This window comes from Scyliorhinus canicula, chromosome 8 (assembly GCF_902713615.1).
Source record: "Scyliorhinus canicula chromosome 8, sScyCan1.1, whole genome shotgun sequence".
Taxonomy (NCBI): Eukaryota; Metazoa; Chordata; class Chondrichthyes; order Carcharhiniformes; family Scyliorhinidae; genus Scyliorhinus; species Scyliorhinus canicula.
In genome coordinates, this window is record NC_052153.1 from 130,077,800 (window position 1) to 130,094,249 (window position 16,450).

General features: G+C 41.5%; 1 protein-coding gene across 3 annotated transcripts in view; it reads left to right on the forward strand.

The window, feature by feature from the left end:
• Nucleotides 1-16,450, forward strand: part of ttc37 (tetratricopeptide repeat domain 37) — a 130,649-nt gene that overhangs the window by 29,380 nt on the left and 84,819 nt on the right. For all 3 annotated transcript variants that reach the window (XM_038805244.1, XM_038805245.1, XM_038805246.1), the window contains 4 exons: nt 1,689-1,780; nt 6,625-6,700; nt 9,529-9,669; nt 15,147-15,245. In XM_038805244.1, coding sequence (XP_038661172.1) covers nt 1,689-1,780; nt 6,625-6,700; nt 9,529-9,669; nt 15,147-15,245 — 408 coding nt within the window. The remainder of the gene's footprint in view (nt 1-1,688; nt 1,781-6,624; nt 6,701-9,528; nt 9,670-15,146; nt 15,246-16,450) is intronic.

The window sequence follows — 16,450 nt, forward strand, 5'->3', positions numbered from 1 at the left end:
ACCAGCACTGCTCTGTCCTGCCCTGGATTCTCCTGAATAGCTCTGTCCATCAGTTTCTGTTGTGCGATCCTGTCCAATAGTTAAACTGCCTATTTGAGTCTTTGGCCATCTCTTACTTTTAAGAAAATCTTTCATCTTCACAGTTTGCTTGCCAGCAGCTGGAAAATTGAAGCAACGTGGCAGTGTGATTTGGCACCAAAAGCACGTATCTGGAGGGCGCTTCACATCAAGTATGCATGCAAGGCGCATGACCTGCTCACTGCTGCCGCTTCTGGCTAGAAGACTCCACACAGCCCAATTTATTTTCATTTATAAGGCAGCAGTAGCCGCCATTCTTGAAAAGCCGGTAGTGGCTGTTGTGCGCTTCTCTCGTGATCGAAACCACAGTGGGAATGGCACGACCGATTGCTCCGTGACCCACCCCAGGTCACTACCTGCACATTAAAAAGTACTGGCCTCGAATAATATCTTTCATGTATATAATACATGAGAGTGTGTTTAAAAGAAAATCAAGTCCCTTTTTTACAGTTTAATGTTTCAACATAGCAATATTGTTTGTGTATTATCTTTTTCAATTATCCATCTATCTTCATTAGTAAGAAAATACATGTAAAACTTAGATTTTGCCTCCTTCTTTGCGTATTTCCAGAATGTGAATGATTTCAAACAAAAACAGAATTTTACTGGGCCTGCTGCAATTGGTTTGCGCCATGTCATCCAGATAGAACCATGCTATCTTCTACCTTCAACACTTCGTAAAATATAATATCTTAACAGTCCTTCATCTAATCCCTTACATATTTTTGGATGATTTTAGTAGACCAAGGAGAATTTAAGATGAGATTTTAAATTGAGGGACTGGGAGACGGGAGCCACCATAACATATGGGTAAGTGGCACCTGGTGCAGGATAGGATGTCATGTCTGGGGATGATAAAGGCTTGGATGACAGTTTCAGTGCCATGTCATAAGCATGTTGACTAGCGATATTATAGCGATGGAAAACAGTCATTTTGTGTTGAAGTTATAGGGTCAGATGTGCAATCTAGGTTAAATAAAGCTCTAAAGTGTTCTCTCGCCTGGTTGAATCTGATTGTATTGAGATTTACAAGGATGTTGCCTGGTATGGAGGGAAGATCTTATGAGGAAAGGCTGAAGGTCTTGAGGCTGTTTTCGTTAGAGAGAAGGTTAAGAGGTGACTTAATTGAGGCATACAAGATGATCAGTGGATTAGATAGGGTGGACATTGAGAGCCTTTTTCCTCGGATGGTGATTATCCAGCACGAGGGGACATAGCTTTAAATTGAGGGGAGATAGATATCGGACAGATGTCAGAGGTTGGTTCTTTACTCAGAGAGTAGTAAGGGCGTGGAATGCCCTGCCTGCAACAGTAGTCGACTCGCCAACACTGAACGCATTCAAATGGTCATTGGATAGGCATATGGACGATAAGGGAATAGTGTAAAGGGACTTTAGAGGGGTTTCACCGGATGGCGCAACATCGAGGGCCGAAGGGCCTGTACTGCGCTGTTATGTTCTATGTATGCCTCCTGCATACAACAGCATTCCACCATTCCCCTACCCAGTAATCATTTTAGAGGAGTAAAAATGTCAATACGTGTTCTTTTATAAATCATTTTTATTTGAGGATGAATTGGAAGATAATGATAATGAATGTTTTCTTTTCAGGGGTTGCTAAACCTGTGTGAGAAGAATGATACATCTGACAATAAGCATGAGTTGTTGGGAATTTACCAAAAGCTAATGAAATTGTATGAAAGGTAACCTGTTTGAATTTATTGAACTCATGTTTGTAGTATACCTTCAATTTCAACTTTATTTATTTTAAAAAGTTTTCACAGTTATCCAGTCTATAAATAAATGGAAGTGTGACTTCAAACAAATTATAGTTTACAGTCATTTTGTTTAAGGACTATATTTTAGTTTGCAATTCTTGCCAATTCACTTTTTGTCATGGAATAAATTGCCGATCTGATCACTGGCCCTTTGTTTCTAATTTATGAATAAAACCTCTCAATGTCCTCAGAACTATTTCCAAAGCACTCAATATGAGTCAATTTCTATAGTTTCACATTTCTCTTTTAACATTGTGGAATTAATTCACAGGCTTGAAGGAGCACCTGCAGCATGGATGTGCAGTTGTTCTAAAGTCATATTCGCAACTACCATCCAGACCTGGATAAAGGAAAGGTCTCTCTTTGCCTGCGATGTGAAAATTGTAGTGGTGCTTCATACATTTAGCCTCACCACTTGGTCTGTGCAATCAGTTGATTGGGCGGCACGGTGACACAGTGATTAACACTGCTGCCTCACAGTGCCAGGGATCCAGGTTCAATTCCGACTTGGGTGACTGTGTGGATTTTCTTCGTTTTCCCCCTATCTGCGAGGCTTTCCTCCTGATGCTCTGGTTTCCTCCCACAGTCCAAAGATGTGCAGGTTTCGTGGATTGGCCATGCTAATTTGCCCCTTAATGTCCATAGTGTTAGTGGGGTTACGGGGTTATAGGGCTAAGGTGGGGGCTGGGCCTAGGTAGGGTGCTCTTTCAGAGGGTTGGTGCAGACCTGATGGGCCGAATGGCCTCCTTCTGCACTGTAGGGATTCTATGAGTTGAGGAATTCATGACGGGCGGCACGATTAGCACTGCTGCCTCACAGCGCCAGGGACTTGTGTTCACATCTGGCCTCGGGCAACTGTGTGGAGTTTGCAATTTCTCCCCATGTCTGCATGGTGCTCCGGTTTCCACATGCAGTTCAAAGATGTGCAGGTTCAATAGATTTAGATAGATAGATAGAGAAATACAGCACAGAACAGGCCCTTCGGCCCACGATGTTGCGCCGAACTTTTGTCCTAGGTTAATCATAGAATTTTGGACAATTTGTCATGGCCAATACACCCAACCTGCACATCTTTGGACTGTGGGAGGAAACCGGAGTACCCGGAGGAAACCCACGCACACACGTGGAGGATGTGCAGACTCCACACAGACAGTGACCCAAGTCGAAATCGAACTTGGGACCCTGGAGCTGTGAAGCAATTGTGCTAACCACAATGCTACCGTGCTGCCCTTAAGAAGTTAACCTACACTCCATTACTCTACCCTAATCCATGTACCTATTCAATAGCCGCTTGAAGGTCCCTAACGTTTCCGACTCAACTACTTCCACAGGCAGTGCATTCCATGCCCCCACTACTCTCTGGGTAAAGAACCTACCTCTGACATCCCCTCTATATCTTCCACCATTTATCTTAAATTTATGTCCCCTTGTAATGGTGTGTTCCACCCGGGGAATACCTCTATCAAGTCGCCCCTCATCCTTCTCCGTTCTAATGAGAAAAGGCCTAGCACCCTCAACCTTTCCTCGTATGACCTACTCTCCATTCCAGGCAACATCCTGGTAAATCTCCTTTGCACCTTTTCCGAAGCTTCCACATCCTTCCTAAAATGAGGGGACCAGAACTGCACACAGTACTCCAAATGTGGCCTGACCAAGGTTTTGTACAGCTGCATCATCACCTCACGGCTCTTAAATTCAATCCCTCTGCTAATGAATGCTAGAACACCATAGGGCTTCTTCACAGCTCTATCCACTTGAGTGGCAACTTTCAAAGATCTATGAACATAGACCCCAAGATCTCTCTGCTCCTCCACATTGCCAAGAACCCTACCGTTAACCCTGTATTCCGCATTCATATTTGTCCTTCCAAAATGGACAACCTCACACTTGTCAGGGTTAAACTCCATCTGCCACTTCTCAGCCCAGCTCTGCATTCTATCTATGTCTCTTTGCAGATGACAACAGCCCTCCTCACTATCCACAACTCCACCAATCTTCGTATCATCTGCAAATTTACTGACCCACCCTTCAACTCCCTCATCCAAGTCGTTAATGAAAATCACAAACAGCAGAGGACCCAGAACTGATCCCTGCGGTACGCCACTGATAACTGGGCTCCAGGCTGAATCTTTGCCATCCACCACCACTCTCTGTCTTCTATCGGTTAGCCAGTTTGTTATCCAACTGGCCAAATTTCCCACTATCCCATGCCTCCTTAGTTTCTGCACAAACCTACAATGGGGAACCTTATAAAATGCCTTACTAAAATCCATGTACACTACATCCACTGCTTTACCTTCATCCACATGCTTGGTCACCTCCTCAAAGAAGTCAATAAGACTTGTAAGGGAAGACCTACCCCTCACAAATCCGTGCTGACTATCCCTAATCAAGCAGTGCCTTTCAGATGCTCAGAAATCCTATCCCTCAGTACCCTTTCCATTATTTTGCCTACCACCGAAGTAAGACTAACTGGCCTGTAATTCCCAGGGTTATCCCTATTCCCTTTTTTGAACAGGGGCACGACATTCGCCACTCTCCAATCCTCTGGTACCACCCCTGTTGACAGCGAGGACGAAAAGATCATTGCCAACGGCTCTGCAATTTCATTTCTTGCTTCCCATAGAATCCTTGGATATATCCCGTCAGGCCCGGGGGACTTGTCTATCCTCAAGTTTTTCAAAACACGCAACACATCTTCCTTCCTGACAAGTATCTCCTCGAGCTTATCAGTCTGTTTCACACTGTCCTCTCCAACAATATGGCCCCTCTCGTTTGTAAATACTGAAGAAAAATACTTGTCCAAGACCTCTCCTATCTCTTCAGACTCAATATACAATCTCCCGCTACTGTCCTTGATCGGACCTACCCTCGCTCTAGTCATTCTCACATATGTGTAAAAGGCCTTGGGATTTTGCTTGATCCTACCTGCCAAAGATTTTTCATGCCCTCTCTTAGCTCTCCTAATCCCTTTCTTCAGTTCCCTCCTGGCTATCTTGTATCCCTCCAGCGCCCTGTCTGAACCTTGTTTCTTCAGCCTTACATAAGTCTCCTTCTTCCTCTTAACAAGACATTCAACCTCTCTTGTCAACCATGGTTCCCTCACTCGACCATCTCTTCCCTGCCTGACAGGGACATACATATCAAAGACACGCAGTACCTGTTCCTTGAACAAGTTCCACATTTCACTTGTGTCCTTCCCTGACAGCCTATGTTCCCAACTTCTGCACTTCAATTCTTGTCTGACAGCATTGTATTTACCCTTCCCCCCCAATTATAAACCTTGCCCTGTTGCACGCACCTATCCCTCTCCATAACTAAAGTGAAAGTCACAGAATTGTGGTCACTACCTCCAAAATGCTCCCCCACTAACAAATCTATCACCTGCCCTGGTTCATTACCAAGTACTAAATCCAATATGGCCTCCCCTCTGGTCGGACAATCTACACACTGTTAGAAAAGCTTCCTGGACACACTGCACAAACACTACCCCATCCAAACGATTTGATCTAAAGAGTTTCCACTCAATGTTTGGGAAGTTGAAGTCACCCATGACTACTACCCTGTGACTTTTGCACCTTTCCAAAATCTGTTTCCCAATCTGTTCCTCCACATCTCTGCTGCTATTGGGGGGCCTATAGAAAACTCCCTTTTGCTATGCTAAATTCCCCCTTTTGCTATGCTAAATTGCCCCTTTGTGTCCAAAAGGTTAGGTGGGGTTACGGAGATAGGGTGGAGGCGTGGGTTTAAGTAGGGTGCTTTTTCCAAGGGCTGGTGCAAACTTTGTGGGCCAAATGGCCTTCTGCACTGTAAGGATTCTATGATTTAGTGGCTTGCATAGACATTTTTTCAAAATTAGGAACAGACTTTGCCAGAATGGGAAAGTCACAAACACGACTTTGTGAACTACATCTGTGTGGTATCATGTCCAGCATTTTGATTCTGAACATTCTGCCCACATTCATAGGCAGGCAATATTGATAATGTAAAGCCTTCCCTTGTTATTTGGGAAGGTCTGTGACCAGACTAATAAGTTGAAATGATGAACTTGTGATAATTGTACACATCTCACAAATGCACCATTATTTTTATAATGCGTCTATCCCACATTGCTCACAAGCTAGCTGAATTTATCCATGTGAACTGGCTGATGTTAGGATGAAGTTACATTGAAATTGCTCATACTTTAATCAAAGTGTTAGAAAGGTTGGAAAAAATGAGGGTAGACAACAATGTGGAACTCCCTGTAAAATATTTCATTTGCAAGAACTTAGTTAAATTCGACCTTTGGAGGAAGAGAATTTTTGTATTATTTTATGGACTGTCAGTTAGTTGGTAGGATCTTTATGAAACAGTACTAGTTTTTTTGCTGGGGGGGCTTAGTATTTTAGTCCTCATGATCATTTATAATTAGAGGATACAATCTCAGAATAAGGGATGGGCCATTTAAGACTTAGATGAGGAAACAATTCTTCACTTAAAGGATGGTGAATCTTTGGAATTCTCTACCTTCAGACAGAGCACTATAGAAGCTCGATAACTATGTTCAAGACAGAAATGTAGGATAGAAAGGAAAACTAGCATAGTGGTTCAGTCAAGATCTGTTTGAATGGTGAGCAGGCTCAATGGGCTAAATCTTCCTATTTACGATGTTTCTATGTACAATTTCTTCTGTTTTCTACCCTCCAGTCAAATTTATTTTCAAGTGCTCTATGGATTATTTGATAGCATGACCATAACATTTCAAATATCTTTTCCCCATTTTATAGTTCAGATAAACAGAAATGGCATGATGTCTGCCTGAAGTTAGTTGACCTCTATCATCAAGAAAATAAGTATCTAGAGGTGAGTGCATTTAGATTACTGTGGATTGGTGCATTTTTAAATTTACTTTTAACTTGGTTGTGGAGTATCAGTATGTTTTAGCTAATTGGAAAATTGCTTGCAGAAAAGTGTTTCTTTCCTGCCCTTGCCAACATTGAATTGCTCTTGTTTATTGTATTCAGGACAATTGTGATGCTGACATTTACTGTTCACTCCTGGTTGCCCTAAGAAGGTGTTATTAGGTGCCTTGAACTTTTTGGTGATAGTTCTTAACTGATGGTATTTGGAAATTCCAGAATCTTGACCCGGTGATCATGAAGGATCTATCGTACATAACATAGTAAGGATGTGAAATTTGGAGGTGGGGGAGGGAGAGAGGAACTAATGTTAATGAATTGCCACAATGTTTTGGTGGCAGGAGTTTCTGGATAGGCCCACATTTATTGTCCATCCCTTCTTGAACCACTGTAGTTCATGTGGTGTAGATACACCCATAGTACTGTTGGATGAGAGATTTCAGAATTTTAACTTGGCAATAGTGAAGGAATAGCGATATATTTCAAAGTCAGGATGGTGTGTGACTTGGAGGGGAACTTGCAGATGGTGGTGTTCCCATACCTCTGTGGTAGAGATTGTGGGTTTGGAAGGTGCTGGGTCAGGAGCATTGTCCAGTTCCTGCAGTGCACTTTGTAGATGGTACACACTGCTGCTACAATGGGAGTGAATGTTTGTGGAATAGGTGCCAATCAAGTGTTTTTAAAACAAATCGGTCATGGGATGTGCACGTCACTCACTGGACCAATGTTTATTGCCCATCCCCGAGGGCATTGCTCTGGATCTGGAGTCACATGTAGGCCAGACCAGGTAAGGATGACAGATTTCCTTTCTCTAAGGACATTAGTGAACCAGATTGTCTTTTACAATAATTGACAATGATTTCATATTCATCTTTAGACTTTTAAAATTTAGATTTATTTTATTGAATTCAGATTTCACTATCTGCCACAGTGGGATTCGAGACCGAGTCCCCAGAGCATGACCTTGGGCCCAGATTGGTGTTGTGCTTCTTGTTGTTGGAGCTGCACTCATCCATGAAAGTGGAGAATTCATGGAGAGTATTCTATCACACTCCCGACTTGTACCTTCTAGCTGGTGGACAGACTTTGGTAAGTCAGGAAATGAGTTAGTTGCCTTAGGGTTCCTAGCCTCTGACCTGCTCTTGTAGTCAGTGTTTATATGGTTAGTCCAGTTAAGTTTGTGGTCAACGCTAGCCCTCAGGATGTTGACAATGGAGGATTTAACGGTGGTAACGCCACTGAGTGTCAAGGGACGATCGTTAGAGTCTCTTTTGTTGGAGATGGTCATTGTCTTACACTTGTGTGACACAAATATTTCTTGCTACTTGTTAGCCCAAGTCTGGATATTGTCCAGGTTTTGCTGCATTTGGACATGGACTGCTCCAGTATCTGAGGAAATGCGAATGGTGCTGAACATCATGCACTCATCACTGAATATTTCCACTTCCGGCTTTATGATGGAAGGAAAGTCATTGATGAAGCAGCTGAAGATGGTTAGGCCTCGGGCAGCACCCTGAGGAATCCTTTGGTGATGTCCTGGAACTGAGTTGATTGACCTCCAATAACCACAGGCGTCTTTTGAGCTTTGATTCCAGTTTTGCTGGGACACCTTCACGCCATATTCTGTCAAATACTGTTTTGATTTCAAGGGCGGTCATTCTCACATCCTGAAGTTCAGCTCTTTTGAACATGTTTGAACTAAGGCTGCAATGAGGTTAGGAACTGAGTGATCCTGGTACCATCCAAAATGAACATTAGTGAACAAGATATTGCTAAGTTAGTGCTGCTTAATAGCATTGTTGATGCTCACTTCCATCACAAAACAGGTTGGGCAGCAATTGGCCATGTTGGATTTGCCCTGATTTTTGTGTACAGAACCTGCCTGGACAATTTTCCACATTGCTGTGTAGATACCAGTGTTGAAGCTGTGCTAGAACAGCTTGGCATGGGGAATTGCAAATAAATATTGCCCTTTAGCTGTGTATCATAGCAATATGGTTAACATACTAAGCATAGCGGATGGTATTAAACCTTTTGAATGTACTACAGTAAGAAGTCTTACAACACTAGATTAAAGTCCAACAGGTTTGTTTCAAGTCACTAGCTTTCAGAGCACTACTCTTTCCTCAAGTGAATGAAGAGGTGGGTTCCAGAAACAAACATATAGACAAAGTCAAAGATGCAATACGATACTTTGAATGCGAGTTTTTGCAGGTAATTATGTCTACAGGTCCAGACAGAGCAACTGGAGAGAGGGATAATCACAGGTTAAAGAGGTGTGAATTGTCTCAAGCCAGGACAGTTGGTAGGATTTCGCAAGCCAAGGCCAAATGGTGGGGGGGAATGTAATGCAACACTAATTCAAGGTCCCGGTTGAGGCCGTACTCATGTGTGCGGAACTTGGCTATAAGTTTGTGCTCGGCGATTCTGCGTTGCCACGTGTCCTGAAGGCCCCCTTGACGAAAGCTTACCCAAAGATCAGAGGCTGAATGCCCTTGACTGCTGAAGTGTTCCCCGACTGGAAATTCGGGTTGCTGCTTCAACAATGGTTTGAGGCAGAGAATTCCACATTCTAAGCTCTAATTTTTTCTAGTCTACTGTTTAATTCTTCCGTCAATATCTTCAATTTGTACAATATTTCTGACATGCCGTTACCAAGTCAGAAATATTCACAATCTTGTGCATTTATCATAATCACTTAATCTTTGTAAAACAGCCTTGATTCCTCTTCTGAACTGTACTCCCTCATTCCTGATGACACCTCTGTTGCAGGTTGCCAAAACATGGAGTCGAATGATACAGCTAAAACAACAGGATGGAGCTGATAAACAAGAGCTTCATCATTTGTGGAGGAAGATGATCCAGTTGCTTGCAGACAAAGTAGAGAGTCAGGATAATGAGACCCAACAACTGGTAAAGACGCCTCAAAATGTTAATAAGATGTTTGTTATCAGTGATTATTTTCGAACGTTTCAGAGGATATTACACAAACATGAAGCTGTTGTATTAATTTTAATTTGTATTAACTTTCATATTTTATCACTCTTTTGAAAAATGCATAACTCTATTGTCTGGCTAAACAAAATTTACATTTATGGTTTCTGTTTTTGGAAACCCCCAACCGTTTCATACAGCAGCTAAAACTGCAGAAGGAAACCCTTCTGGAATAGAGAAATGGTCTCCTGTTCTGGAAAGCCATGAGAAAAATATTTGTTTTCCCTGGGTATTTTCACTTCTCGTGTACCAGAGACTAGCTTGAAAGGTGAACCTGGAAACTCAGTCATAATTAACTTTGTTACTTAATTCCCTCCTTCAATGCCCCAATTTTAATGTGAATGCAGATGTAACAGTAACTGTACCTATCCTATTGTTCTGGAAGAAACTGGCATGCAGTTACAGAAGAAGCTGTGACGTTATTCTTCTTTGATAACCATTCTGTTGACAGAAATAAGTCGTCAATTGGAACTGAAAAGCTGCTGAATATAAAACCATAAGATATAGGAACAGAATTGAGCCATTCAGCCCATCGTGTCTGCTCCTCCAGTCGATAATGGTTGATATGTTCCTCATCCACGTTCTGCTGCCTTCTCCCCGTAACCCCTGATCTGTTCTCCGTAACACTTCAACCCATTACTAATTAAACATCTGTCTAACTATACCAAAAAAAACAATAAAAACATTTTTTTTTTTAATCTGTCCGAACTCTTCAAATTTACTCACTGTCCCAACATCCACCGCACTCTGGGGCAGTGAATTCCAGTTTCACAACCCTTTGGGAGAAGTAGTTTTTCCTCATCGCCTTTAAATTGCTACCCCTTGTCTTGAGACTATGACCTCTCATTCTAGAATGCCCCACAAGAGGAAGCATCCACTCCACGTCTACTTTATCCATACCTTTTATCATCTTGTAGACCTCAATTTGATCTCCCTGCATTCTTCTATAGGCCAAAACTGCATAATTGCTCTTCATAAGACAAACTCTATATCTCTGGAATCAATCTAGTGAACCTCCTCTGAACTGCTTCCAATACCACTATCTTTCCTCAAATAAGGGGACCAAAATTGAACACAATACTCCGGGTGGGGCTTGCCAATGCCTTGTACAGTTGCAACAATACTTCCTTACCTTTTATACTCTTTTCCTTTAGCTAAAATGTCAACATTCCAGTCACTTAGGGCAGCACGGTGGCCTAGTGGTTAGCACAACCGCCTCACGGCGCCGAGATCCCAGGTTCGATCCCGGCTCTTGGTCACTGTCCGTGTGGAGTTTGCACATTCTCCCCGTGTCTGCGTGGGTTTCGCCCTCACAACCCAAAAATGTGCAGAGTAGGTGGATTGGACACGCTAAATTGCCCCTTAATTGGAAAAAATAATTGGGTAATCTAAATTAAGAAAAAAAAACATTCCAGTCACTTTCTTTTATTACCTGCTGTACCTACAGTCTAGTTTTAAGTGACTTGTGCACGAGGACAACCCAGATCTCTCTACACTGGAGCACCCTGAAGTCTCTCCCCATTTAGATAATAAGTTGCCTTTCCATTTTTTCGACCAAAATGGATGACTCCACACTTATCCACGTTAAACTTGATATGCCACTCACCTAACCAATCTGTATCCATTTGTAAGGTTTTAATTTCCTCAATTCAACTTACTGTCCCATCTGTTTTTAGTGTTAGCAGCAAGTTTGGCTATAGAACCTTCTCGTCCTGTATCCAAATGGTTAATATGGATTGTAAATAGTTGGGCCCTAAGGACCGAACCCTCTGTCTTCTGTACATCAACCAGTCTTCTATCCAAACTAACAAATTACCGCTAACCCCATGTGATCTTACCATATGTATTAGCCTTTTGTGCGACAACTTATCAAATGCCTTCTTCGAATCCAGATATATTACATCTATAGGATCCCCATTATCCACTTGGCTTGTTACATCTTTGAAGAGCTCTAGCAAATTAGTCAAACATGATTTACCCTTCAGAAAACCATGTTGACTCTTATGGATTTGCCTTTCCAAATGTCCTGATATTACTTAATAATGGATTTTAACAGTTTTCCAACAACAGATGTTAAACTAACTGGTCCGTAATTTCCTACATTCTGCCTCTCCCTTTTCTAATAAGCATTTTTCTAGTCCTCTGAAACCTTTCCCGTGTCCAGGGAATTTTGGAATATTATAACCAATGGACCCACTATCACTGGATAAAAGCAAATTACTGCGGATGCTGGAATCTGAAACCAAAGAGAAAATGCTGGAAAATCTCAGCAGGTCTGGCAGCAGATCCCTTGCGACACCACCTCATTTTCCTTTCAGTCAATCTTGTAACCATGTCTCAGTAATCACCACCAAACCATACCCTTTTGCATATTATCGCAATTAATTCATTAATTTTGTTCGGAGTGCATTGTGAATTTAGATACAAAGCTTTTATATTTGTTCTATTGTCAAATTTCCCTTTTTTTTTAATATAACTCCATGTTGCAAAAAGACATTCAGCCGTTCTGTCCCTCACCTTTATTTTCTGGTAACCATCTGCCACATCGTTAACCTGCACTCCTACCTCCTCCTTTAATTTTGGTTCTAATTTTCCCTCCATCTGAACCCTACCTAATTTTACCCCTCTAATCTTATTGGCCTTGTGCCAATTAGCTCGTGGTTCAGGTAATAATCCAGAGATTATTGTCGTTTTGCTTCTGCTTTTTAATTTAGCCCCAAACTGATCACAGTCCCTTAGCAGAACCTCGACCCACATGGACCATGACAACGGGATCATTACCCTTCAACTCCACGTTCCCTCTGTAGATGAGATATCCCAAACCCTGGCACCAGGTAGACAACACAATCTTCAGGACTCTCAATCGTGGTCACAGAACAGTGTCTATGCCCCTAACTATACTATCCCCAATTCCGACTGCATTTCTCTTCTCTCCCCATACTTGAATGTCTCCCTGTACCAAGGTGCTCTGGTCAGTTTGCTCAACCACACACAAACTCCCCCCCCCCCCCCCCCCCCCCTGTTCCTGTTCCCGTCCACACAGAGACATGAATCTTGAACCTGTTGGACATGAATAAGGGCTGAGGCTTCTGCAACTTGACAAGCCTCACTCACAGCCAAGCCTTCTTGTCCCTGACCACTGGCTGAATTCAAAGTAGTTAGTCTGAGGAATGTGACTGTCTCCTGAACCACAGCAACCAGGTACCTCTTCCTCCTCCCTGATCTGTCACAGCATCCAAAGCTCAGACTGCAGCTCATCAACTCTGAGACGGAGTTCCTCGAGCAACCAGCACTTACTACAAATGTGGTCACTAAGAACCACGATGAGGTCCACCACTTCCCACAACATGCAGATTCAACACATTCCCTGGCCTTCCACACTTATTTTATTTAATTGGCTTTTAATTTGGTTTGTAAAATTTTTCAACTGTTTTTTATATCTCTTGTTATTCCCTTGATCTGAAAGCAATTTATCAGTAATTTAAAATGGATTTTCAAATCTAGCGCGCAATTTTGTATTGCCAATCAAGTCACAGCCTTTCTGTGATGTAATTTTTCAGTTTATTCCCCCAATTGGAACACTCCAGGCGAATCACTAACCTTCCCAGGCTGCTCTCCAGGTTTTTCCTCCTCTGCTCCTGATGTGAAGGTTCACCTCCCCAGGCTTTTCTCCTGCTGTGATCTGCCCCTGTTGTTCCCACTTCACTTTCTGAACTGTGACATCACCTCTGAAAACCTGCTGTTGGTGCCCACCCAGTGATCCCTGCTGCAAGGCCACTGCTCACCTTTGAGGACAGGTAGGAAATGAAAGGAGCACCTCGCTCCTTCCTCACCAAACTCCCTTAGTCACAAAACTCCCACTTGAGCACTCTACTGCAGTACTCTAAGATGGCCTACTTTTATACTGTCTGGCTCTACTCTAGCTTTTGAAAAAAAGTTTAAGCCAATTATCTAATTAACTAGTGGCAGCTGTAAGCAGAGCCTGTAATAATAATTGCTTATTGGCACAAGTAGGCTTCAGTGAAGTTATTGTGAAAAGCCACTAGTCGCCACATTCCGGTGCCTGTTCGGGGAGGCTGGTAGGGGAATTGAATCCGCGCTGCTGGCATTGTTCTGCATTACAAATCAGCTGTTTAGCCCACTGTGCTAAACCAGTATGAGCCCTGATTTAAAGCTGGTCTAAAACTCACCTTCCTCCAAAACCAAACAGCAACTTTAAGTTAGTTACTAAATAAAAGACTAGAATTTACATAGAAATTAACCCTCCCACTTAAGCACTCTACTGCAGTCCAAAGTTAACACTCCAGTGCAAATCCATATATGAATATGCTTTCATAATTTGATAATGAATTTGATTCTGACTTCTATAAAGTTTGGATGCTCTATCCCAAGTAATTGCTCTTGCATGTAATCAATATGAGTTTTGAAATTGCAAACTAAGAATAAACTATAATCCAAATGTTATAATTGTATATGTCATGTACCTGTGTCGGTGGCATGAAAACTGTGGGGCAGTAACGCATTAACGTTTGTTTACTGCCTGCAGATGCCACGTGATGTTAGCCTTCCAGGATTATGTTGATACAATTCACATCCTTAGCTGAAACTTTTTTTATTTTTACAAGTACTGAGTCAGAGGTAAAACCTCTATGACTTACTACAATGACAGCAAAAATTCATTATGGTTGCTGATGTAGGTTTTCACTTTAAACAAACAAACACCATAAATTTAGGGGAGAAGATTTTCAGATGAGATTGAAAATCTTGCTTCAGGATGGTGAAGTAAATCTGATTCTTGTCTTACAGCGTAGAATTAAAAAAAGTAATTTATAGAATTGAAGACTCTAAATAGGAACTACAGATTACGGTAATTCATTATTGTTTAAATAATATCTTTTGTCAGTTGTAAGTACCCTTTCAACCTCAGCTCAGTGTTGGTGATCCTGTTTCCGAATCAGAAGGCTGTTCTTGGATTCAAGTTCCACTCTAGAACTTGAGCACATAATCTAGACTAATACGTCAGTACTGTACCATTGTACTGCATTGTTGGAGCATCGTTAGGATGAAGCATCAAATTGAAGCAATTTGGCATCTCGTATGGCATGAAGCTCAGCAGGGGAGTTATTTTGTTGCCCTGGCTAACATTTAATCTTCTTTCAATATCTCTTTTTTTTTAAAAAAACATTGTCAGGTAATTTATTTGTTTGGGGAACTTTCTCAAATGAAATTTGGTGACTGATTTTACCTATATTATTTGAATGATTATCTACAAAAGTACAGTATTAGCTGTGTAGTTCTTTGGAACATCTTGAGGTTATGGAAGATGTTTTATAAATACAATAGTTTTCTTAATTTTGTTCTTACTGTATTGCTAATTCTCTCTATTCTTTGTATAGTTGAAAACTGCTTTTGAAAATGTCCTTTCATCCATGGACAAGATTCCAAGTGACAACCATCAGAAGCTTTCCACTGAGTATATTAAATTTTTATCAAAAGTAAGCTTGTTTTAAAAACTCATCATGGGATATGGTCATCACTGGCAAGGCCGGCATTTATTGCACATCTCGAATTGATGACCTCTTTTGACCGCTGAAATCTTTCTGGTGAAGGTAGTCACACTGCTGTTAAGAGTTAGAAGTTTTTGATCCAGCAACGACAAAAGAAGACACTGTATTTCCAAGTCATGATGCTGTAGGACATGGAGGGAAACTTAAGAGATGGTTGTGTTTTCCCATGCATTTGTTACCCTTGTCAATCTTGGTAATTGCGATTATGATCTTGGGTGTCGCTATCAAAAGAATTGGCAAATTGCAGCAATGCATATTTGTGGGATCTCTGTGTCTATTCGTATACCTGTAATGCCATACCATAATACCAAGTAACAGAAATTCAAGACTGGCTCCTTGGGTTAAAAGCAATTTGCAGCTTTTATTTTGTCAGCTAGTAGTGTCTACTGGTAAGCTTCAATTTTCAAGTACAAAATTTAGGACGTCTAGCCCTGCAGCAAGCTAATCGGAATGATTGTCTTTCGCAAATACAGATTGTTGAATTCAAAATACAATAACAGCTTGTGGTAATTTCTTCAAATCAAGATACACAGTACAAAACAACTGCGCAGCTTAAAATAGAATAAAATAGCCGTTTTGCAAAGCAAGCAGATCGAATAGGTTTCAGAAGATAGTTTGAATTGATTCCAGGATGGCTTTCCGATCCCAATATCTGAACTTTTAAGGAGATTACTATCTTTGAAGTTTTAACCTTTTTACAGCTGTGATTGGTTTTAACTAATCTATAATTCATTTAATTTGGCCAAAGTGTCCGTCTGTCAAATTAAGAGATAAAAAAAATTCTGTATTTTTCCATGGTGAAACACATTTCCCACCAAAGATTCGCACTGTGGGGTGACTTGTCACCATGGACATGGAACTGGGATCTCAGCCCAGTTCTCTAGCACAAAGAGTCTTTCTGCCAGTTTATCCTTGCAAATTCTAGCATTTTGCTTATCCGATCAATTCACAAGCAGTCAGCCTTTTCTTACTGTTATTGATTTAAAATTTTAGTTAGTTGATATGATTTATTTAAATAATTTCTTCCTCTAAACCTTTTTACCTACAATAAAAGGTTGGTTTCTGTCAATATTGTAGATGGTACACACTACTGTCACTTTGCACCAGTGCTGGATGGAATGCTGCTCAAATGG